Source organism: Dendronephthya gigantea, unplaced genomic scaffold, assembly GCF_004324835.1.
Source record: "Dendronephthya gigantea isolate DGI-Jeju-01 unplaced genomic scaffold, DenGig_1.0 000106F, whole genome shotgun sequence".
NCBI classification, from domain to species: domain Eukaryota; kingdom Metazoa; phylum Cnidaria; class Anthozoa; order Malacalcyonacea; family Nephtheidae; genus Dendronephthya; species Dendronephthya gigantea.
Window position 1 is genome coordinate 541758 of NW_021163116.1, and position 25670 is coordinate 567427.

The 25670-nt window shown below is 39.0% G+C and overlaps 1 protein-coding gene across 1 annotated transcript; it reads right to left on the reverse strand.

Annotated features, from left to right (window-relative positions):
- Window positions 1–17134: 17134 nt before the first annotated feature.
- LOC114534784 (calcium/calmodulin-dependent protein kinase type 1-like) lies at window positions 17135–25454 on the reverse strand. Its single transcript, XM_028556253.1, is given in 5 exon segments — window positions 17135–17329; window positions 18350–18669; window positions 18875–18979; window positions 24912–25037; window positions 25040–25454. Coding segments are annotated over 5 exon segments (1161 nt in total).
- Window positions 25455–25670: the final 216 nt, after the last annotated feature.

Sequence of the window (25670 nt, forward strand, 5' to 3'; positions counted from 1 at the left end):
TGTGTTTGGGGCAACCACACAAAAGACAATCTAAATCAAGTTGTTTCCGCTGCCTACGAGGAGATTGTGTTTTGGCGCAAAAATCTGTTCATGTTGCCAAGTGGAGCTGCTGGAAAGTCTTATGTCAGAGAAGTGGGGAGACTGATCAGTGCTTGGAACAGTAACTCGGAGAACTTACACGACGTTTCCTTAAAACTCGTTATGATCATGCCTGCTCTTCTCTTGCAAAAACCAAGTTTCAAATCGAGATCCAAAGACCATGTGTCATGCTTGTCGCGGCGCATGGCGTTATGGGAGCAAGGGAATTTTGATGAGCTGCTTCGGGAATGCAGGACCATCCAATCAACGCTGATTGCTTCTAGGAAGGTCTCCATTGAACAACTTTCCAAGACCTTCGCTAGTCTATGCTCCGTGGTAAAGTGAATGCAGCCCTGCGTTTGTTGGATGAGCAATCTTCTGGTGGAGTTCTACCTCTGAATGACGTTGTGTATAAGGACCTTCAGCAAAAACATCCAGCTGCACAACCCGAGGACTCTTCCGTCATGTTTGATGGTGAGATACCCTTTATTGATCCAGTATTGTTTGCCAACATTGATGAAGCAGCCATATCGAAGGCAGCATTGAGAACGCATGGTGCTGCTGGTCCTTCTGGTCTTGATGCACTTGGCTGGCGGCATATTTTAGTGTCTCGCAATTATGGGGACGCTGGAAGAGATCTACGATCCGCGATTGCGTTAATGGCGAGAACACTTGCAACACGGAAGGTTGATATTGAACCAGATCAGACCACAAGTTTGGAGGCGTTTTTGGCGTGTCGCCTAATACCACTGGATAAGAACCCAGGTGTTCGTCCCATCGGAATTGGTGAAGTGCTTCGTAGGATCATCGGGAAGTCAATTATCTTTGCAATCAAGCCTCAAATCATGGAAAGTGCAGGTGATGTTCAGCTTTGTGCTGGACAACCAGCTGGCTGTGAGGCGCAGTTCATGCCATGTCAGAAATCTTTGCAGAAGATGAAACGGATGCTGTGTTATTGGTGGATGCCAAAACGCATTCAACTCAATTAATCGGAGAATCATGTTGCACAACATTCAGTACATTTGTCCTGCCATGGCAATTTACACCTTCAACTGTTATGTCACAGCATCAAGATTGTTTGTCCAAGGAGGGAAAGAAATTACTTCTGCAGAAGGTACCACACAGGGTGATCCATTAGCCATGCCGCTGTATGCTGTTGCCATTACACCCTTGCTGCAGTTGATTAAATCTGATGAAGCTAGCGATGTTCGACATGTTGCCTTTGCTGATGACCTTAGTGGTGCTGGTACACTTGCTCATTTGCGTTCCTGGTGGAAGAACATTGTATTTATGGTCCCCGTCTTGGTTACTATCCGCGTGCTGACAAATCCTGGCTGATTGTGAAGCCGCACCTGGAGCAGACCGCCAAAGAGATGTTCGCTGGAACTGGTGTTCGTTAACAACTGAAGGACATAAGTACCTTGGAGGATATCTTGGCTCTGAAGATGGGAAAGATAAGTACATCTCGTCTTTAGTTAGTAAATGGTGTCAGCAAATCCACGTTTTAAGTGAAATTGCTAAATTTGAGCCCCAAGCTGCATATGCTGCATTTGTATCAGGGTTTCGGCACAGATTTACTTACCATATACGCACTGTTCCAGGTATCAAGACTGCGATGCGAGTGGTAGATGATTCCGTCAAGCCTGAAGCTCTGCCAGCGCTCCTAGACAACCGTAGTGTTTCCATCCATGAGAGGAAGTTACTGTCACTGCCGACGAGAATGGGGGGTCTTGGAATACCTATCTTCTCCGACCTGTGCGATGAAGAAAATGAGAACTCAAAGACCATCTGTCAAAATCTCTCAAGCAAGATCGTCCATCAGAATGATGACGCTCCAGCAAATGAAACTGGATCATCCATCTACGATTTGCGCCGTGAGATAATTAATCATCGACATGCCCAAAACAAGCTAGTGTTGCAGAACTTGAGATCAAGTATGAGTGAAGAGCAAATTCGAGCAAATGATCTAGCCCAGTTGAAGGGATCCTCAGCTTGGTTGACAGCACTGCCACTTGCTAATGAAGGGTATGTCCTCACGAAACGAGAGTTCTTTGACGCAATCTTTATGCGTTATCGGTGGCCATTGAAGCGCCTTCCATCCTTCTGCGCTTGTGGAAAATCTTTCACCGTGGACCATGCCTTGTCGTGCCTGAAAGGAGGTTTTATTCATCGACGACATGACGAAATCCGTGACCTTCTCGCTTCTGCCATAGACGACGTGGCCTATGACGTTTCTACTGAACCTGCTCTTGCTCCTTTAACTGGCGAAGTACTTCCATCCAGTGCTAATTCCGCCGACGACGCCAGAGTGGACATAGCTGCGAGAGGTTTCTGGCAGAGATGTGAAAAAGCATTTTTTGATGTCAGGGTGTTTAATCCTTATGCTTCGACACATCGACGCCAGACTCTTACCAGCTCGTTTAACGCCAACGAACGTGAGAAGAAACGTCATTATAATCAAAGAATTGTTGAAGTTGAACATGGCTCCTTCACCCCTGTCGTTTTTAGTGCCTATGGTGGATGTGGAAGGGAGACTTCTCACTTCCTCTCGTTCCTAGCAGGCAAACTGGCTGAGAAAAAGAACTTTAGTTCCTCCATCGTTCTCAACTGGTTACGTAAGAAGATAGCTTTTGCTCTTCTTCGCGCTAGGGTTGTGTGTGTTCGTGGTAGTCGTTCCTGGAGAACTTTAAACATTCCTTCAACTACAGATATCTCGTTGTCGGAATGGAACTCTAATATTAGATAAAGTAGTTTTCTCTAGTTTATATTTATATTAAGTTTATATGCGTAATTTTATATTTTTCCTCTTGTATTGTGCATGCATTATAAAAAGTATATGATATCGATTTATTATGTATTTATAGTAATGTTCGAATAAATTTTATTATTTATATCAAAACACTGTTCCGAGTATTAGTTAGTCATCAAGTGCGCCAGTACCGACAAAGAAGAGCAGTGGGTGGAAATTGCAAAAAAATGCCACTTCAAGGCGGACCTAAGCCGAAGTGTGAAGGCTGCAGCAAGCGGATTTTAAGACTGGGGATGTGTGTGTTGCTGTTATCGGAAAGTATACTCCTTCACACAAAGATAAAAACGGCAACCTTTGCAACGCAATCTTTTGTTATTGCCCCAAGATAGAATGTGTATCAAAATCCTGTAATGCAAACCTGCCTGCTCCGAAAGAGATCTTCCTTGACCCTGAAAGCGTCTTACAATTCACACCAGAAGAACTTGACTCAATGTAGAGTTTATCCCGTTGTTTCCATGTAAATTTACAAATGTACACCACAAACAGATTTTGTTGTACCATACTTTGTAGATAAAGTATAACGTATGCAGTGTATATGTGCATGCATCTCCTTCATTATCATCAATATACGGGGCTAAATATCACACCATCCTCAACAGAATACTAAATATTGCGGGTTGTTGGAGAACCAGGCAGAATCAAAACATTTAACTTGCAAGTTTGCCACCATTTTCAAATTATGAAAACATACATTCGACAGATTCTGTAGACATTTATCATTACCAATAGCGTGGTTTTAGAAATCTGCCTGTAGTTTATTTCGTTGTTTGGCAAGTTTTTGAAGGTGTTTATATTTATATTGAAGTTAATGATAGTGACCTGACTATCAAAGTTGAAGTTATTACATTTTTTGCCTTACTTTATTAACAAAGTTTCGTCTTTCACAAGTCGTCTCTTTAACAGTTGACATTGTCACTCTGCCATCGCCTTGTTATTTGGCAAGGACGGTGGATAACACTTCCAGGGTAATGCTTCCTGAAAATGTCTGTCCACCTTCTTCAACAATCTTTCCTCTATCAACTGGTAGGGTTTCGTTTCTACCACAGAAACACGAAGGTCTGTTTCCCATAAATGTTCCAGTTGTATTCTTAGTGACCCGTCTTGGTCCTCACAACAGGTATTTCCATCCTCTTTGGTTATGACTTGTTTTGGCATTCTATTCACATTTTGACACAGATTCACAATGTTCTCTATCTTTGTTTCTCCTCCCTCTCTTTGGAAATGACAAGACAAAAGGAACAAAAATACCAACAGATTAATCGAACTAGATTCTCTTTCTTTGCCATCTCCAGCCATTCCCATAATCGTCCAACCTGCTTAAGCTGTAACAAACTGCAACAATCTACCTCCTACAGGTCAATACCCTCAAAATGGTGCCAATTTTCTACAATACAATACAATACAATACAATATAATTTATTTAACGTGATCAGATATACTTAGCTATATAAAGAGCTAATTTACAGGTATTGCCACAATAATGTTGATTAATTTAAGCTATGGTAAAAACAAAGGCAAAATTGAATTAGTATTATCTAAGTCAATTTAGATTAGATTAGAATTAATAATTATTACATTAAAATTAATTACCCTAAGTAAAGAATACAGAATTATTGTAAATTATCTAAGTTATTAATGTCTTTCAGGCCAATGTTGTTTAAAAACATTTGGTAGTTCTCAGCCGCTCTCTTTGGTAGTTCTCAGCGGTTCTCAGCGTCAGGAAGGAAATTCCGTAGTTTTGCTGCCTGGTATCTCCAGGATTTCAGTCCATAAGTAGTTGTAATTTGAAGAATGTTTTCCTCCCAGTGGATATTTGCTTTGCCTTTGCTTTTGTCGTTTAGTAATTCTAGCAAATTCAAGATTGACTTTTAGTTTTCCTATTACGATTGCTTGGTACTTGGAAGGATTTCGTTGCATTCTGTTTTCTTTATACAAGTGGTCAACTTTGGCTAAATCAGAATTAATAATTTATTCCACTTTTGCAGGATCTTTATTTGCATAAGAGATCTGTGTGTCATCTGCATAGGCTGATAATTTGCTCTGTTTGGTAACATATGCAAGGTCATTCATGAAAATGTTAAAAAGCAGTGGCCCAAGGATAGAGCCTTGAGGTATTCCTGCGAAAATGTTGTCGGCAATGCAATCGAGTGTTTCTTTCAGTCATAATTCTACTTCGCTGGCTTCAATCACTTCTTGTTCGAGTTCGGCAGTCTCTGTCAGCTCTACTATGTGTTGATCTAATGTAATTATCGTCGTAATTCTTTGTTCTATCAGCGAAATCAATGATTTAATTTGTGTTACTCTCGTAAAGTCTTGCTTTGTTGTAATATCTTTCACTTCCTTCGTAAATCTCGTCGCTATGCCTCTATGTGCGGCTCTTTGAACCTTCAAACGGTCTAGATTATCCATGGGCATTCTGCTATTTGTTGCTCTGCCCCACGTTGGGCGCCATGTAGTAAATTTCGTGCGATTTTGAGCGAATTCACGTTAGTTTTTACCCCTTTAAAAACTATATTTTCCCGACTCAAAAAAATTACAAGCTCAGCTAAATACACCTCAAAACTTACCCGGAAGTCAAAGTTCCTTGCAAGAGGCAAGGTCAATCCGATGGATTCGGTCTGCCAGAACTTCTCTAGGGTATTTACAAGTGGGTCGTTGGAATTTGGAACACCGATCTCTGATTCTTGCAAGATTAGGTTGGTCGTAAATAACTCTTCTTTGTCGGTCGACTTAGTTGTTGCAACACCAGACAATATCTACCCAAGCTTGCCCTCTACTGCAACACCAGGACACGTGTCTCCCTTGACCACATTACCAGTGACAAATTCCCAGTAATAATCAGATCCTATCAGTAAATCAATGGTCTTGTTATTCGGGTCATCAAAGTCATTCGCCACTTCTAGATCCTGCAAATGAGGAAAATCACTGGTTTCAATCTCAGTTGAAAGCTTGGAACATATAGTTGGAAATCTCAACGCTTTGATCACGGTTTCTTTGCTATTCTTGCTAACACACAGTTCGACTACATCACACTTCTGCCTCGAATAGTTCTTACCACCAAAGGTATTCAAATGTAATGTTTCAGTTCCGCTTCTCTGGACACCTAATTTTTCTTGTAATTCCTGGGTAACATAAGAACGTTGGCTCCCCCCGTCAAAGAGAATTCTCGCTTGGATGGTCTTCAATCCGTTTTTTCCTCGTACGAATGCTCTCGCAGTTTGCAGTATGACACTCGATTTTGTTCGCGCGACATTGGTTGTGGTTGATACTTCTTTGTGGTCTGATTCATTTTTAGGGTTGGGTTCAACTGGTTCCTTGTCCTTGTTCTTGTTCTCTCGATCCACTCCACATATAGCGTGATGATGTCTGCCTGCACAGTTCCTGCAGTTTCGGGTTCTCAGACAAGCATTGGCCCGATGCCCCCTTTTGAGACAAATAAAGCATCGACCTTCTTCTTTCAATATCTTAACTCGTGCTGAGACATCGACGACCTTTTTGCATTCGGCAGAGTAATGTTTGCCATGACAAAAGAAACAGTTTAACCAGGGTGGTTGTTCAGCCTGATTTGTAAGAGCAGCTGTAGAGGGATCACGTTTCGAATGGTATTTGCTCTTAGGCTGATCTTGATCTTCCAGTTTTGTGTCCCTAATTCCATGATGATTGGTATAAACAAGCTGCCATATTTTTCTGAATCGACTCCCAATGCTTCTAAGCCCCGAACATGCACATTTATTTTATCGTATACATACTTGAGTTGACGCAATTTATCTGGACTGGAAGGAATTTTCAATAATTCGTCCATATGTGCACTGATTATCTGCTGCTTATTGCCATACCTTCGCTTCAAAATATCAAGAGCCGCTTGATAATTTGCTTCGGATAATGGCAGTCCTTCGATAGACCTCAAGGTTTCACCTTCCAAATATGATCTTAAGTAGGTGAATTTATCTACTCCTGAAAGAAATGTGTTGTTGTGTATTACACTCTGAAAACTGTCCCAAAACGATGTGAAATTGGTGGCGTTTCCCCAAAATTTTGGCAGGTTTAACTTTAGTAATTTCGCCTTACAGTTAAACTGACTTACCCCAAATGCACCAGGGATTTCGCCTTGTCTGTGGCTCCCCTGAGAAGCCTCGTTGCTTGGTAAGATATTTGAGTTATTCTGATCAACGTTCTCTGTAGTGCTTCCAAGAGAAGCTTCGTCGTTCGTCGCTGTTGTCGGCAATGCAATTGAGTGTTTCTTTCAGTCGTAATTCTACTTCGCTGGCTTCAATCACTTCTTGTTCGAGTTCGGCAGTCTCTGTCAGCTCTACTATCTGTTGATCTAATGTAGTTATCGTCGTAATTCTTTGTTCTATCAGCGAAATCAATGATTTAATTTGTGTTACTCTCGTAAAGTCTTGCTTTGTTGTAATATCTTTCACTTCCTTCGTAAATCTCGTCGCTATGCCTCTATGTGCGGCTCTTTGAGCCTTCAAACAGTCTAGATTATCCATGGGCATTCTGCTATTTGTTGCTCTGCCCCACGTTGGGCGCCATGTAGTAAATTTCGTGCGATTTTGAGCGAATTCACGTTAGTTTTTACCCCTTTAAAAACTATATTTTCCCGACTCGAAAAAATTACAAGCTCAGCTAAATACACCTCAAAACTTACCCGGAAGTCAAAGTTCCTTGCAAGAGGCAAGGTCAATAAGGGGTTTCTATGTCAATTACGTAATGTGTACACATTGCGTACATACTTTATATAACAAAACACAACGTTTTCGACATGCAGTTTTGCTTCTCAGTAACGTACCCTATGAACTGTAGGTTACTTATCTTTCTCGAGCTCTAGCTCGCAGTCGTGTAGGGGTCTCAGAACACACGAAGTTTGAATTAGAAGAATTTTGTTAATATCTTCAAGATAATTAAGTTCATTTCTTGAGTCAAGCAAGTTCTCAAGTTCATCCCATTCTGTGATGATGGACCCAATCATTTCTTGGTATGTATAAAATCGTGTTGCTATAGTGTGCTTCAGTGTCGTACTTAATTTATTTTGAAGGTCTGCTCGTTTAACATGCTGCACTAACTTCTTAGCTGCAGCTATATTCGCTTTTACTTCGGCTGCATCATCTGAAGTTACGCACGCTTTGGCAACCAACGAGCTTATGTAAGAAATACATCCAACTTGATCGTCACTGTCCAGAAAGTGAAACGCAGCTGCCATCACGTAAGTGTTGTCCATAACGACAAGTCTAAAAGGAGCGTCGGGTACATTTTCTAAATAGCATCGGGAAATGCTAGCTGCAGTATGGTCTTCGAAGTTGTATTTGTTTGTGGGCCAAATAGAGCTACTTAAGTTCATCCCATCCTGTGATGATGGACCCAATCATTTCTTGGTAGGTATAAAATCGTGTTGCTATAGTGTGCTTCAGTGTCGTACTTAATTTATTTAAGGTCTGCTCGTTTAACATGCTGTACTAACTTCTTAGCTGCAGCTATATTCGCTTTTACTTCGGCTGCATCATCTGAAGTTACGCACGCTTTGGCAACCAACGAGCTTATGTAAGAAATACATCCAACTTGATCGTCACTGTCCAGAAAGTGAAACGCAGCTGCCATCACGTAAGTGTTGTCCATAACGACAAGTCTAAAAGGAGCGTCGGGTACATTTTCTAAATAGCATCGGGAAATGCTAGCTGCAGTATGGTCTTCGAAGTTGTATTTGTTTGTGGGCCAAATAGAGCTACTTAGGTTTTTCCAGTTAGTATCGATTTGATGTACCATGACAGACATGTAATTTTTCCTGTGTATTTTTTCTTCCACAGGTCAGTAGTTGTGCAGAAGGGTTCTCCGTTAAAAGACGCAAGAATGTCTGGGCGAACTTCCTCATGACGTTTCGGCAGATAATTTCAGGTGAGATTCGTTCTGTCAACGATGTGCTGTTCGAGATCAATATTTTCTCCATAGTGTGCCCCAAACTTCTTCATAAGTTTACCCATCTACTTTTGAAAATACAAATAACTCCCAGCACTTTGATCTCTTTTTCTTATCATCAAGGCTTGTTATCACGCGATCCAACTTTTCCCGTAGCAGTCGTTCGACTCAATCTAACTGAGATGAGGAACTTTATTTAACTGAACAACTTTGTTTCCTTCTGCCATATTAAAACTCAAAAAAAATAAATATAATGCATTGTTTGCATTACATTTTAAAAGTGCTCAATACTGTATTTACTTAACATTTGTTTTGGAATTTGGATTCATCTGTATTCTACATTTTGGCATGTTTTGATCATCAGTATGGTTTCTCTCCACAGACTCGATAGTTATAAATAACAACCATTAGCACTTTTTAGATTTTGATTTTTGACAGTTGACACATTTGAGATTTTATTAACTTATTACTTCTGTTTCCGGTCTAGACTCTAGACTCAATTAAAAATAGAGTATTTCATTAAGAAATAGCCGTGAAACTGTATTTTCTGTACTAGGCAGATGTAAATAACGATATAACTGAATGCAGACTTCTTAAAGCACTCTAAAATACCAGTTATCTGTAGTCATACAAACAACCAAAGTGCAAAAACCTGCTTAAGGCAAATTCAAAACGCAAAATCCGAATTAATCCAAAAAATACTCAAAAGTTCGGTCCAATCCGAAGCAGCTCAACGAAAATCTGATCCGATCCGAGCTTGAAAATTCTAGGTCGGATTGGATTCGGATTGGGTTCGCACACCTCTATTATGAAATATGGGGTCCCTCTACGGGGTATTTTGGGTCCGTTGTTCTTCATATCATTCATCAATGATCTACCACTACATGTAACTTCACAGCTTGATCTTTACGCAGATGACACCACAATCATAGACTCTTCTGACTTTAGTAACATATCAAGTTTAGAACTTTCACTAAATTGTTCTGTTAATGAGGTACAGCATTAGGCAAAAGCTAACAAGCTTCCAATTAATGATACCAAGACCAAGGTTCTGCTGATTACGGGTAAAAGGCTTGCGCCCAGGATTGACGAGAATGTTACGCTAAATAATTAGATTCTCAATGGAGTCCATAGTGCAACCTTATCGGGTCTTGACATTGACAAGTTACTATCATTTGAAGGTCAGATAGAAAAAGTGTGCAAGAAACTAGCTTCTTGCATAGCTGTATTGAGGAAAATTCAGGTCTACTTGCCACTTAACCAACACCTACAATACTACGATGCAATCATCAGGCCAGTTATGAGTTATGCCAGTACCATTTGGGGTACTTGCAATAAGATTTTTTAAACAGAATTTTAAAACTACAGAAAAGGACTGCTAGAACTATCATGTTTGCAGATCGCCAAGCACCTTCAGTAGCTTTATTCAATGAATTTGATGTATCCTTTTTACGAACAAGGTAAAATTGACAAATGTGCAACTTTTTATAAACTCATACACAATAACTTACCTACACATTTTGGCGACTATGGGTAACTTACGATCTAGGTAACAAGAAGGAAATAAATCACCACAGCTAAAAAAAGCATACCAAAGTTTATGCAACTTGGGTAATACACGTTATGCAAATTTTAATGCCATTTGCCCTAAATATAAGAGGGAATCTAAGGGCGGATGCACTTTTCTAGTTACAGCAACTAGACTGTGGAACAATATTCCTTTAAATATCAGAAAGGCTGATTCGTTAAACTGTTTCAAGAACAATTTGCGAAGTAACATTCTTAAAGACCAACAACTTTTACATGAATTTAAGATATAGATCTGTTTATGATATCATTCATTATTTAACTATTAATAATATCACTAAGTATATAATGATCAAATTTTTATAGCTATAGTTCTTAAATTTGTAAATAGCATATAATCTTATATATATATCTTAAATATTGGCATGTAATTAATATTAGTTATAAATGAGGGCCAAAGTTTATTAGCCTTGGCTCTTTTGTGCTACCCTCTTTAAATAAAGCTTTTACTTACTTACTTACTTACTTACTTACTTACTTACTTACTTACTTACTTACTTACTTACTTATGTGATGTATTTCTATGACTGTTATTTCCACAGTGGGGTAAAAAAAATTTTTCCCTCCTCGATTAACCCTTTCACTTTGCTGCAGTTGTTCATATGCTTCTTTAGAGGTATCTGGTTCACTATCCATTATATCATAAGTTTATAACCCTATATGCTATTTAAATTACTTATTATTTGAAGCTGCTTAACTCCTATATGCTAACTATTTACCTCTTTACCTGCCTAATTGTTTTTGGAATATTAACTCAATTTAGGAAATGCCTGAACTGTTGTGTTCCTAGAGAGGAGTTAAAACATTTACCCACCCAAACTATATATCAAATTGACCCTTGGGATATGAAGAAAAAGAAAAAACTAGTTTTGTCCTAATATAATCATACAGTAAAATTTTATTTAATTTATACATTACCTTTTTACAAAATTTTGCTAAAAAATTTAAAAATTAAAGTTCGAAGCTAGTGAAATCAAAGATAGGTAGAAAAGACTAAAACTTTTAGCAAAAATAAAATGTAAACCTATTTTACATCAATCCTGAAAGTTTGAAGCAATTTCATAAAGAAATGCCTTCAAAAATTAGTATTTCAGCTTTTGCTTCGTTGTTCTATTTATGGTCAAAATATATTTCAAACCAAATTTTGCATCAGTTCAAAAAACAAAGATTTCTAGCACTTTTACTGGGTACCTAGTAATCAGATTTGGTGTGATAAACCTCTCATTCCCTTGTATTGCATTTTCTCCCCTTCCCTGCATTTTATGCCCTCGGCTTCCTCTTCCTTGTGTCCCGCCTCCTCTGCTTCCTCTTCCTCCACCCCTTCCTCTTTCTCTACTCGTTCCTCTGCTATTATCTTGCCCATCAGCATACTCATCAACTTCCATACTGTCATCAACTTCAAATGTACTACATTTGTTCTACCAGGAATTTCTTCCTCTTCTCCATTCACATTGTTGTCAGCTGAACCTGAAGGCTGGTCAGAATACACAGCTTCAGCAGAATTTTCCTCAACATATGGTTCAATGTCTACAGCATGCTGTGAATTCATCTCAAGCTGAATAACCATTGTTGTTTTTGTCAGAAGAAAATTCCGACTTATTTTCATCATCCAGACTGCTATAATCACAGGTTCCTTCAACTGAAATATCTTGCACATTTTCGCAAAAACTATGGCCAAAATATCATCTGGTCTTAGCCCCAGTAAATTTGATGCCATATTGTGTCAATCTCACAATGACATACAAAAAAACTTTCAAACAAAAAAATTTGTCAAAAAGCACTGAAACAAAGCTGATTTCGTAATTTTAAATACCAAGTAAGTAAAATCTTTCTATTGAGCATGCTCAAACTTATACATTTGCTGACCACTACTGAACTTATGAAATTTGGCTCATATGACCCCACAGGCAGGTAAAGAGCTTAAATTACTACTTATTATTATTTAAAGCTACCTAACCTGGAATTTAAATATTAAATTTTCGCTATACTCTACCAAATATTAACACTACAATTTTGTTTCGTTGAGTTATGTTTAAAGTGCAATAAGACACTACTTTTAGATACTTTAATTAAGAGCACTAGAATAATTAATTATGTTTAGAAATATGAATATATTCTCACCGTTCGCTCCGCTGCACAATACCATAGCTGAAAATAAACTAAGAATGGGGACAAAATGATTTTCACGCCCGAGCTTCGCTGGCTCTGAAACAACATTTGATCAATCCTTTCGCGTTTACTTTGCAAATACTCTCTCCAATACTCAGAAAAAATATGAACTTGATGTATTATACAAGCGTTATATTATCTAACATTATGGCAAGGCTTCTTTCAAGGCAAGGCTTGCTTCGAAAGGTTTCTCCAAGTTGCCGCATGCGGGAATCTTGGAGGGCAGACGAAGCAGAAGCGCCGGTGGTTAAGATAGAAGAGGTTTGGGTGGGATGCATGACCGCATCCGTTTGGGTGTAATATTGTGCGGTAGCGACACTCCTCCAACCAATGTGTTTAGCTATAGCTTCGTCAGAGGCGCCCAGTAGTGACAACGTTATAGAACAACCTGCCCGGAAGCTGTGGGTGGTCTCGCCTTCATCAAGGTTTAAATTGGCGAGGTACTTCTTTAGACGATTGGTAACAGCCGAGCCAAGAAAAGAGCGTTAGTAACGCAACCTTTGGGGTCCGTGGAGCGAAACAGAAAACCCTGGCGTAGGTTGACGTGCATTCTGTCACACAGGAGGATGTATAACTGAAGGTTAGCGATCGGGGACAGGAGGATGGCGAAGGGGAAGGCTTCACAGCGAACACATGGGTGTGCTTTCCCTGAAGTGTCTTACCGCAGGTGTGGCGATTTAAGAAACCCTCGTTACCAGGCAGACACATGACATTATTCGTTTTCAAGCGTTCTAAATGAGAAACACGATCGCCGGAGTAGAGATCCAGGCAGAAAAAGGCTAATATCATGTTGTGATAAAGACGCCTTGATTGAATTGCACAATGCCAAAAATTTTGTCAAAGAACAAAGGAACGGGTTGTTTTGGCGTAACTTGTTCTTCGCGGACAGACTTCAGATAATTAGAGACAGTTGGGTGACTAGCTGGGTTACCAAAGCCCACGGAAGGGACATCAGAGCGATCAAGAGGGCCCAGCGATGTAAATATTGCCTTTAACTTGGCTATATAGTTGTCGGTTGTACCTGACGCGAGCCTGGTAGGACACTTGCAGGTTGCACATCCAATAGAGGTACCCAAAAATGGACAGGCGTCCGAGTCAAAACGTTTGTTTAACCCGTTTTATCTTTTCAAATCAGGAAGCGGATCACATCCCCAGTTGAAGCAGAAATCAACGTTTTTGGCTGTGGAAGAGACGCCAAGAATACCTCCTCGTCTTCCTGTAAACGGGACTTCTGACACTCGTACGGCTTTTGGCCTCTGACGGACTGGAGGGATTGGAAGCGAGCGTTGATATTCGGTAAATCTATATATGGAAACGTTTGGTGAATAAACTCGATGGAATGTTTGTTTTGAAATCCACACCGTTGAAATCCACATCGTTAGCATAATGGCATTTGGGGCAACATTCAGCTAGTTTCCACAAACGAGGAACATCACAGTACACGTGCCTGAACAGTACGGAAACGTTAGTATGCAGAAGGGATCCTGAAGACCCACAGGTCCCATGGCAGTGGGCGGGTCCTGAAGCCGAAAATCATTAATCAGGGAAAAGTAAGACACCAGTAGCGCCCTTTTTCCCAACATGAATGAAGTAGAACAACGATGTTTTAGTAACGGCCACCAGTAGCGCCTGGGTGTAAGATCCGGAACGACGACAGAGAACGGGCAGCGTTGGGTTTGAAGAAACTTTAGAAGCGGACCGATTAGCACAAACGGGGGAAAATCATTGGAGACCGAAAAACGCCTGACTACGCTTGGTAGGGAGAACGTGATCGTAACCACTCTTGTCATGCATGACTGTTTGGTAGTGGTCCTTTTTAACATAACGTGGGGGATCAGTGAGTTTGTCCAAAGAGAAAGGGAGATCTTTAATCCAAAGATTCAAAAATCGAAAGAAAGTGCGCGCCAGGCACATAATTCCGGTGGAGCAAAGCGCAGATGATTTCCCGTAAACAATAAACGTAATCTATAGCTTTAACAAGTACATAATTCATAAACAGTTCTAAACCGTTTTAATACCGCTACCACCAAGACGTAGATTCGCCCCTATTTTGGTCGCCTCAACGAAAATATAGCTAAGTACTCCCAAATGGGTAATTACGTAAATAAACGTATCATAAATCCACGGCGTGTGTAGAACAATCCGAATCTAAGCCTGGTACGTAACAACGCAGAATATATTTTTTAAAGTTTGTTTGATTTTTACAACATTGAAGTTCGTTTATATGTGTTGCAGAATCTATAAAAATCACAATATTCATCAGGAGCGTAAGTCCGGGTTTACACCGGTCGCAATTCATAGGTGAGCTATATTGCTGGAACACAGGCAGCATTAATCCATACCGCCTCACTAAAGCATTAGAGGTACGTGAAACTTATACCGGTTTGAGGAAAAACGTAAACAATTTTTAAGACTTCAAGGAAAGCACCATGAATTTCTATCGCTGGATCGCAAGCCAGCAATTTTGTTCGTCTCAACTAAATGCAAAAGCGTAAATAAATTGTAAATGGGAAATTGCCTCAACAAAAACTTAAATTCACACCTCTTCTCCAAAAGCGTATGGACTGGTAACCTATACTCGCACACCAACAAATGAAAAGCCGTAAATGAATCTAGACTGGTACAGCAAACGCATCATAAATTACACTGCTGCCCCAAAAGTGCGTAGAAGTAAGTTATATGGCTTCCACAAAAGCATAAATCTAGATTGCATGGTTCAATTCAGCATCGTAAGTCCCTACTGCTTCACCAAAAGCGTTCAGAGGTTGCTTCACCCAAAGCGGAAGTAGATTTAAACCAGTTCAATAAAGCATCTTAATTCATAAACCTATATATCGCTTCACCTAAAGCGTCGACTGGGTAATCTTATATCGCTTCGACAAAAGCGTAAACCAATCTAGGTCAGTTCAATAAAGCAGCGTAAATCTCATAGCGCTTCACCAAAAGCGTAGACTGGGAGGCGTATATCGCTTCAACAAAAGCGTAAATAAATCTAGATTGAGTTCAAGAAAAACATCGTAAATCTATACCGCTTCACCAAAAGCGTAGAGGTACTTATGCCGCTTGGACAAAAAGCATGCGTAAACATTTTATTTATGTATTTTAACCAAATGCAACAAAAGGCCTATAAATTTATATCGCTTAAACGCAAGTGTAGGTAATCTTGGCCATCTCAATAAAGGCGTAATTAAACCGAAGTGGCAAATTGCTTCAACAAAGGTATCATAAATCTAAACCCTTAATTCAAATCAAAAGGAATTTGATGCCGCCTCAACAAAGGGGTAAAGAATGTATATCCTGTACTAGACCAAAGGCAAAAAATTTCCTATATGTCTTTCAAAACGCGGGGGAGATATAACAGTGGTATTAGTATACTAAAGAACAACTATAATAATTATAGGATACAAAGCTCCCACCCTCAACCCGTTACCTAATCTAGCAACAGGCAAGTATGGAAAGGGTTATACACATGCACGAAACGTCGACCCGGTGAGAAGCACGACATCCGACTCAGCCTCTGAACACGGGTATCCCGTCGTAGACAGAATGTAAGGCGTACTAAGAGTGCCTCTCCCGATGAACAGACAGCAAAGTAGGAATTGCACTACCAGAAGGAAAACGAGACATGTGGACAAATCCCGTAAGCTTTTGAAGGAGGAGCTTAAAAAACCCTGTCCCTTACAACGAAGCTAAGCCTAAAGCACTAACCCTGCCGAGTAAAAACAATACGAAGAGAAACCTGCACTGGGTATTCGCGGCTCTTGAGGCTGTACTGGCGGATTTACGGGGTTATTGATCTCGACTGCAATATCGTTTAACTGTACGGCTTGCTGAGGTGGTTGGAGTTCTGCTAAAACCGCATCAATATGCACTGCCAGAGGTTGAACGGCTGGGTCGTCCATATCCAACTTATGGCTCGGCTGCGACACTCCAACAGCAAAAAATTCCTTCCTGTATATGCAGCCAGGTCGTCTTCGTGGCAAAATGTGAAAATTTGCTGTTTTCCCGGTCTTTTATACCAACCGTGTTTATTCATGCAATTACTCTGATGCTGCTTATATTTGCATTAAGTTTTAACGCATCAATATGGTATTGTTTAGCGAAGCGCCCAGTGAGAATATGAAAGCTTACAAGAGATGAGGCATCTCTAGGCACATATAATTCATGCAAGCACATGGGACAGAGATATTATTGTTTGTAGCAAAAAGTAAATGCTAACCTAAGAAACCCTAACCTTTCAACTTTAAACACAAATCTTTCCGTGATGTCATCTTGAGCGATGGTATTGTGGCTGGCTTGCCGTGCTTCCGTTTGCGGTGAATCTTTTCCCGATGTTTCCCCATTGATAATTTCCTTTTCTGCATTTTCTGGACCATTTTCCTTGTTACTTTTGCCTGTTGTAACTTCTCGATAATTATCTTTTCCATTAACATTCAACTGCAGTATGACTGTTTTAATTGCTTTCTCTATATACTCATTCGCTTGTGATTTAAACGAAAGGAATTGTTGGCAATCCTCCAGCCACTTCTCTTCTGCTTCGAATGCGACTTCATCTTCTATAAACTCAGTATACTTCTAATGCTTTTGAACCAAATCTTTAAATACATCTTCAAGTTTCGACTGTGCTTTCTTTATCTCATCAATACTCCACTTATGGTCAATGAGGTGCGTCAACGCTCTTCCAGATCTAATGAGTGAAGCTTTCAGCTCGGCAGAAATCGAATGATATGGTTTGCCACAACTTTGCATATCGTATAAATTTAGTTTGATCTAAATGTGTAGAAATACAATGTGTAATAAAATATGTTTAAAATTAATAACAAGCAAATACAAATAATACTAAATGATAATCTTAACTTACTTCTGTTCACGAATCCAAGCCTTTTACAAGGTTAGCATTTAGCGGTGATGTTTGAGAGTACGCATTTAAATCAGATTTTGAACACATTATTGGCTCAAAATATAGGAACTGAGATGCAATCACCTTATTTAGGGACCTATTAACTCTGGGGAAGGGGCTGGAAGAAATTATTTTTAAACCCTTTTGGTTTTTTTGGCCCCTCTTACATGTTACCAATATATTCATGCCCCCCATGACTGAGTCAAAATATTTCATAACCCCCCCCCCCTCCCTGTCCAATAGTCATTCAGAAAGAAAGAAAACAAACGGACCATTTCTTTACCATCTGTTACATTCTTCCTTTATTTTCAGCTAAATAAAAAAGGTAGATATGTATAAACAACTATAACGAACATGGTAAAGTTGCCAAAAAAAAAGCAATAAATTTGATTTAGTAGAAAAGATTGTTGATAAAACTGTGAGTTCAAATATAGAAGTGTAAACCTAGTATTTCTTACAATAAAGCGTCATCTCACCAGCAATGCATGAGGAAAGTCTCCAATTTTCTGCAATCTTTCTACTTCTTGTGTGAATGAACAGATTTTCTATTTGGCTGTCATCATCGGTACAATCATCATTATCATCACCGTCATTTTCATCACATTCATTTTTTCTTTGAAAATCATCCAAATCAGAATCAGCTGTTCCCTTGTCTGTGTAATCAATTACCTAGAAAATATGTTGGAAATAGTACAAAACTAAGACGCAATGGTTCGGCAATACAAACATTTAGCATCCTAGAAGTACCAAAGCAGCTTTTGTAGATACTTGTATATATGTCCTACTGTACTACAGCCTATCTTTAAATGTGCATGGAACTTTTTGGCCTATATTTTTGGAATATAATTGTTTAAGATCACTTTAATTTCACAATAGGATCATTGCTGTACCTCATCCATCCCATCATCAGATGACTCAGAATCGCTACTTTCCTCCTCATCTATCTCTTCGTCATTGTCTAGTTTAGCATACTCCATTAAACCTTGTGATCTAACATGCTTGGCAATTGCCTGAATCTTTGCCTTTTTTTTTAGACTTAAACATCCCGTCATATTGTGTTTGGCAAAATATTTATCAAGAGTTTTCACAAGAAGTTTGTTTATAGTACCATCTTCAACTTTGCCAAGCCAGTCAACATCTTTGTAACTCTGTTTCTCTTCCATTTGTCTTTTTACTCTGTTTTTCTTTTTATGCAATAGCTTTTTTGCATCTTTAAAAATCAAGTCATCCAAACAGGCTTTCACTGCACTTTCATTTACATTGAATTTTTTCGCAAAAGTTGTAATTGTGGATGGATCCTCTGCTTTAACAGTACCCTGCGCATACTGTTTCTTTAATTGGACTCTGGGGTTAAAATCATCCACTGTCCTTGGTTTTCAATCAACAATGTTTGGGTGTCTCTGACATGCATGTACTTGTATTTTGTAGATTCATAATCAGGCATTGGCTCTGGTATTCTTTGGCAAACACCGTCAATCCAGCCAGATTTGCTGCAGTGTAAGCATAGCGAACCATCAATGCTGTTGTTTTCACAAACAAATTTTACAAACTCTAGACATTTATTTCCAATTCTAATATGAGCTTTGGAGAAATCCTCTAATTTTGAGTAGTAGTTATAACCTGGGAGCTGATCCATGTTCCTCCTTTAACTTTTTGAGCGAATCAATACTACTTTTTATGTCTTCAATAGTTTCATTCTCTTCAGCAATTTTAGTTGCAGACCAGAGTGATTCTTTACAGCTTACAAGTTTCTCCTTTTAATGAAGAATGTCCTCTTTCCTTTCAATGCGTTTTTTTATCTCATTGTCTGATCGCAATTTTTTATACTTGCTTCTCCATACATACGGTAACTCAAGTAGAGTAAGTAGGCTTCATTAAAGTCCACATAACTTTTCACTTGTGAAGCACCGTTGATACAAGTTACATCTGCAAGTAAGCAAACAAGGATCACCCAAAGTCCTCGTAAATGCTCCCATATTGGATAACCTGGTAAAAGGCTGGTAATCTTGTGTTCTAGAATGTCCAGATTCTCCTTGAGTTTGCATGATTGTAAGGAACTAAGAACTACATCATTCATCGCTTTACTTTCTCTAATTGAAGTTCTCACTTTGTTTTTTTCAGCCATTTTAGCTTTTCAGTTGATGCATTTTATTTCCGCATTAAAATGAAGTACACTCTATTATGCTAGATAATGTTCGCTGGCTCTTAATATAGAGTCATGCTTCAAAAATGGCGGAATTTAATGCAAATGAGAAGAACGATGCTTACAAATTTTTAAAAGAAAATAGTTTGGAGCAGTAATGGAATGAATTTGATAGACAAGGTTACGACGACATGAATCATTTGCTAACAATGACATCAAATGAGTTGGAGGAAGTGTTGATAAAAGACATTGGGATACGAAAAATAGGCCACCAAAAGCGAGTTAAGGCCTTGTTTGCTGTTAGGTCTGTTGTCAATCCACTTTTACCAACACTGTTCATCCACCAACACAACAGGTCGGTTACCCAAACCCAATACCCGGACAATTTTTAATATATCTGTTAAAATTTTCCTTCGTCAACTTCTACATGCTTTGGATGTAGCAATTCTCTACTTGACGCTGGTTGCATTCCAGTTCCACCAAATTATTTTAGTTATTGTATCCAAAATGCCCCATGAGTATTCATACCAAGGACAACCGAGGAGTAAAGTAAGTAATGCATACTTTCACTGCAATTTGTTGTGCGTCAGGCGCAAAGAACGAAACTTTCATTCGTACCAGTTATGTCCAATCGCTCCAGCAATTCAAGCAAACCTCCAGTTTATCCATGGACATCATTTGAGGAATAATTTTGGAATTTCAGAATGCAACGGACATAAATTAGTATAGGGGTTTTATATATTTTATTTGCTTTTAAAATGAACGCTTTGTTAGGGTATAGTGAGGACTTAGATAGCTATACAACATTGCGATATACTTGTCTTAAAAAAATTCTGTGACATGAACCAACCCTGATCATATTAATAGATGAACTGGTCATTATTCTCATACATTATTTATTTATCTGTCTATCTTTTTATCCATCTTTATGCGTGGATTGTAGAGGTATGTTTTCATATGTATGAAGCTGGGGGCATGAGTATGACTAAAGTTAACTTGACTAATATTTCAACTTGTGAGAACCACATTCTGATACTTGTCTTTTTATAATTGAATACGAAACATTGATGAGCCATTTCACATTTTTTTAATCATTGTTAATTAAGAAAATTCTGATCATATGAATAGCTTATCCGTGCATCCGTTTATCCGGTATCCAACTATCCGGTATCCGTGTTTTCTACCATCCCAGTAAAAAGTTGCAAGAGTTCTCATATTGCATACCATGCGTCGAATAAAGCTTGAATTTCAAAGAGCATGCTTGCAACCGCTCAGTTTAATTGAGTCGATGGCTAGCAAAGACACGCCGAAAAAATTTTGCAAGAAACAAACGGATTTGACTGGTAGTATTTCTCGCTGTATACTGTGTAACTCTGTTACTCGCCTGAAACATTGCAGGAATTTGTTTCGTTCTCAAAATCAGGCGGTTCTACGCAACACGGAGCGTGTTTATGGTGGTAAATTGCCACAAAACGATAGCCTTCCTTACCTAATTTGCGCGCCTTGTGATCAGAGACTAACCAACTCAATAAAGTTTAAGACCATTATCGAAGAAACTCAGCGCGTGTTACAAGAATCTATCCGAGCAAAATGTTGTGTTGATATAACCCCTTTGGTCAATAAACCACCCGCAAAAGTTTATTTAGTTGGAACTCTGCGACGTCGCAGCATCGACTTCAACATCAGCCAAGGTGAGTTGAGTCTCACTTCATCGCCACCACCTTTAACTGAAAGTTTACTTTCATGAATAATACATGTATTAATAATAGTCAATATTAGTATTTATCGTTGAATATTTAGCGCTGTAATAATATTTAAAAAACATTAATATTCATGATGACTTAGGATGCCACATGCGTGGCCACATGTTATATTGTTATACTAATGTTTACTTGTTCCTCACTTCCTCTATAATAATATCCTGTATTTATAATACTGTGTGTATATAAACTAATCAAAACAACACGCTGAACGTTCCAGGTTTAAAATGTCGTGCCTATTTGGAACTTGTTTATTTTCCTTTTATTATTAAATACACACAGTAAAATACACACAGTATACAGGTCATGACCTTGCAACCTGCATCTGCATGTCAAAGTCTAGATCACAGGCCTGAATACTCATTTAACATTAAATTTGAAAAGCTGGGAAGAAATCGCAATATTAATATAAATTTCAATATTATTATTATATTAAAGAGTGATGATCAAATCTTAGCTGTGGCAAACAAAGAACTGATTCATGTTGCCAGAAGGAGTCAGCCATCTGTCCTTAGACAAAGAGGCTTTGATGGAATGTCTATGGCATAATAGAAGGCCAGGCATCTGTAAATGTGAGTTGTTTTACTTATTTACCATTTCCTACAAATTGCAACCAACTATTTTGTTTTACTACCTGATGCTTGCAGCTAGCCTATAGCATTGAATCTTTGCTACGTATTAAATACACCAATGTGCATTAGTGACTAACATGTCATAAGTGGTGATTTTAAATTGTATTACTCTCCTTGACATGACTTTGTATTTGCAATGCATTAGACAGGTTCTAACTTAGGACAAAGAAAAAGGTTGCATATGACACATAAAGATGACATATTGAGCATTGTTCATTGTATCATTTAGCTGATTGCCTGTCTACATAAATATGGATTATGTCTGGAGCCGAAAATTAAATACCCAATTCTGGAAGACATTGGCAAGCACTTCATCAACCGAGCAGGAGAATTAGTTAAAAGTGGACATTCCTTTGTTTATTTTTTGGACAATATTGATTGGGAGAAGAAACCCCATGATATGAGGCAGGATGTCCAAATTCGAAGTATTCATGCTGTGGCAACAAGTATTGTGTTCAACCGGGTTCCTGATAAGGGATTGCCTGATTCTGGTCCACAGCAATTTCTGAAAGATTGCAATGTCCATCAACTTGTGGAAATCAATCAACTGGAATCTGATGCAATTCGGAACCGGTACAAAATACTTGTTGCCAACATTTTGTTTGATCAGTTCCCTGCTTTTGCAATGTTCAGAGACTTTATACCTGCGAGAACTAACTGTGAGTATCAAAAGGAGATGGCAAGAAAGTCAGAAGTCTTAACAATGCCTGTGGCGATGAAAGACGTAAAAAAGTATTTCGACTGTGTTGATGTCTTGGATCAACTTGACAAGTGGACACACTAGATCTATGCAGCAGCTGCACTATGTTCCCTAGACCCTGAAACATTGGAAGATGTTACTCCCACAATTGGAACCACATCCAAACCTGACCAACCTGCTTCTCATGTCCCACCAGTTCATTCTAACATCGATCCATTGCATGGGGTGAAAATCCCATGTTTTGGTGATCAACTCAAAACGGTTAGCGTTCTTCCTACCGCAGGCTCAAGTTCTAGTTCCTACATAATATACTTCACGTAACATCGTATCGAAATGTCTTACTATATCTTAATGTTTTAAATCTCTTGACTATACCAGTGCACCGGGGGGATGAGGTTGATGTGATATCCTGTCAACAAAATAACAAAATGTCAACAATGTTTATCTCAATCTTATTTAGAAGTTCATTTATTTGTTTCCTGTTCTTTATCTTCTGTTTCCATGGGCACAAGCAATGTGAGGTGCTGAACACTCCTAGAACTCTTGTTTGTTCTTCCCTACACAAAAATTCTTGTAAGTCACAAGAACGCGACGAACTTTGCCATCTTAATCTGGAAAGATGTCCTTGACTACACCAAGACGGTATTCTTCCCGCATAACGTTCTTATCAGCGACGATTACCACATCTCCCGGACGTAAATTATGTGTGCTGACATGCCATTTCCTTCTCAAAATCAGAGTAGGTGCATACAGTTGTACCCACTTTTCCCAAAAGTCTTCCACAGCTACCTGCACAAGGCGATATCTTGTTCTAGGATGTTGACTGTATGTGAAGGGTTGCCATCCTCCAGGATTCTTAGCTGTAGCGCATCCTAACAGAAGGCTGTTAGGGGTCAGGACATTCAGATCGGAATCAATAGATGGTAAGGTTCTAATAGGCCTTTCGTTCATAAGATTGGCAACTTCCGTACACACGGTCAGGAACTCAGGTACCGAGAGTCATCCTTTTCCCACAGCAAAGACAATCGCTCTTCTTGCTGCTTTCACAAGGGACTCAACTGCTTCTTGGTGCCAGGGACTATCAGCTGATCTAAATACCCAGGTTAATCCATTTCGTAGGCCTTGCATATGTAAATCTTCCCGATCAATCTTCGCCCAAGCTTCATTCAGCTCCCTCTCTTGCAGCCATCCACGAATACTTGCAAATCTGCGGAGGGCAATCAAAAACGAACTTGTATCATCAGTTTTCTTCATTTCACTCTTCAACTCCGTCTGGACGCTTTTCACTAAGAGATCTTCAGCTTCTTGAAGTAGCTGTGCCGTAATGCATAAGGTATTTCCTCCGCGAAATGACTTGTTCTTAGCCATGCTGAGAATTCCTCTTCATGCCAATTCTGAGAAAAGAAAAGAGTTATTTCTCGTTGCTGAATTATGGAATACCTATACCATTCAATCTCAACCTCGACATGAAGTAAACTCAGGAAAGCCTGATGTGCTTTATTTCATGTTAGAGATAAATAATCATAGAGATTACCTTATTCATGTCAACACAGAGGATGTTACTATTTGCAAAAGAATGTACACAGAAAATTGTTCTGACTACGACGCCAACATAGAGGAATTAATTAGACTTTTAATACCAAATTTTAACCCTCCTGATAACGCAAAAGATGCACTGAAACTATTTTATGATATTGTTCAGTTAGTAAACAACTATTAACAACATTGATCGATGAAAGCATAAAAACGGGATTCTCTCTGTTCAGTTGATTTAGAAAATCAAATCTAATGTTGTTGATATTCAAGAAACGTACAACCACAACGAATCTGTGCTGAATATCAATTGTTACAGCTTTTAAAAGTTTAAAAGTATTATATGTTTTGTTGAGAATATGAACAATTAAACTATACTAAGTAAAAATAGAAACATTCATCGCATAATTATCATCACAAAATAATGCATAGCTTATTGCGCAATGTTGGTTTGTATCCTTCGGAAACGGGCTGAGAAAAGGCGGTGAGAATTATGTTTTGGGAACAGTATTTTTAAATGTCTCCAAAACATATATTACACTGATAATGCACTGACTAAATAAATTGCACAAGGTCGATTGGCAGGTTTGTACGAAAAGCAGTCCGTTAAAATGGTGGAATGATTACCAGAGAGGAGTTCCAACGATTTGGGAACAATTTGTCTTCGAAATATAGATATCATACAATTGACTTCGTAGTTATCATCTGAATCTTCGAACTCTTCAATAAGGTCTTCCCAGCAATCTTTGTCTGTAAGTAGTTCAAGTAATGTGCACGCAAGCGACCAGACATCCGAATTCAAATCAGAATTTTCTTGCGAAGAATACATTCTGGGGCCATATAGTGAGGAGTGCCAGGAACTCCTGTTGCTGTCACTGCCTGCATCGTCGCAGATTTCAGTTTACTTAATCCCATATCGCAAAGCTTTGTGACTTAAGAATCTTTAGCTACAATTATGTTAGCAGGTTTGATATCACGGTGCACGATGGGAGGATTAAGATTATGCAAATAAGCGACGGCTTGAGTGACCTGCTTTGCTATGTATAGCTTCTTTTCTGCTATATTTTCTTTCGTTTTGACGTCATCTCCAAACAACAATTCTTCGAGATTGGCACCATCGACAAATTCTGATATTATATATATATGGTTCTTCTCTATTGAAACGGCTATGATCTGCGTTATATTTGGATGGCGCACCATAGTGTGAACTTGGACTTCCGTTTCCATAACACTTTCCAGGCGTTTAGCATTTCTAACCTTGATGTCTTTAATAGCGACATCAGTGCCAGACCAGACACCTTTGAAAACGACTCCAAACGACCCCCTTCCAATCTCCTTGGCAAATGTGACATGATCTTTATCAATAAAAGGAAGAGAATGAGAGGATTTTACACCAGCTTCCTGGTCAGCATACACATATTTCTTACTGAATTCCTCAGTAGT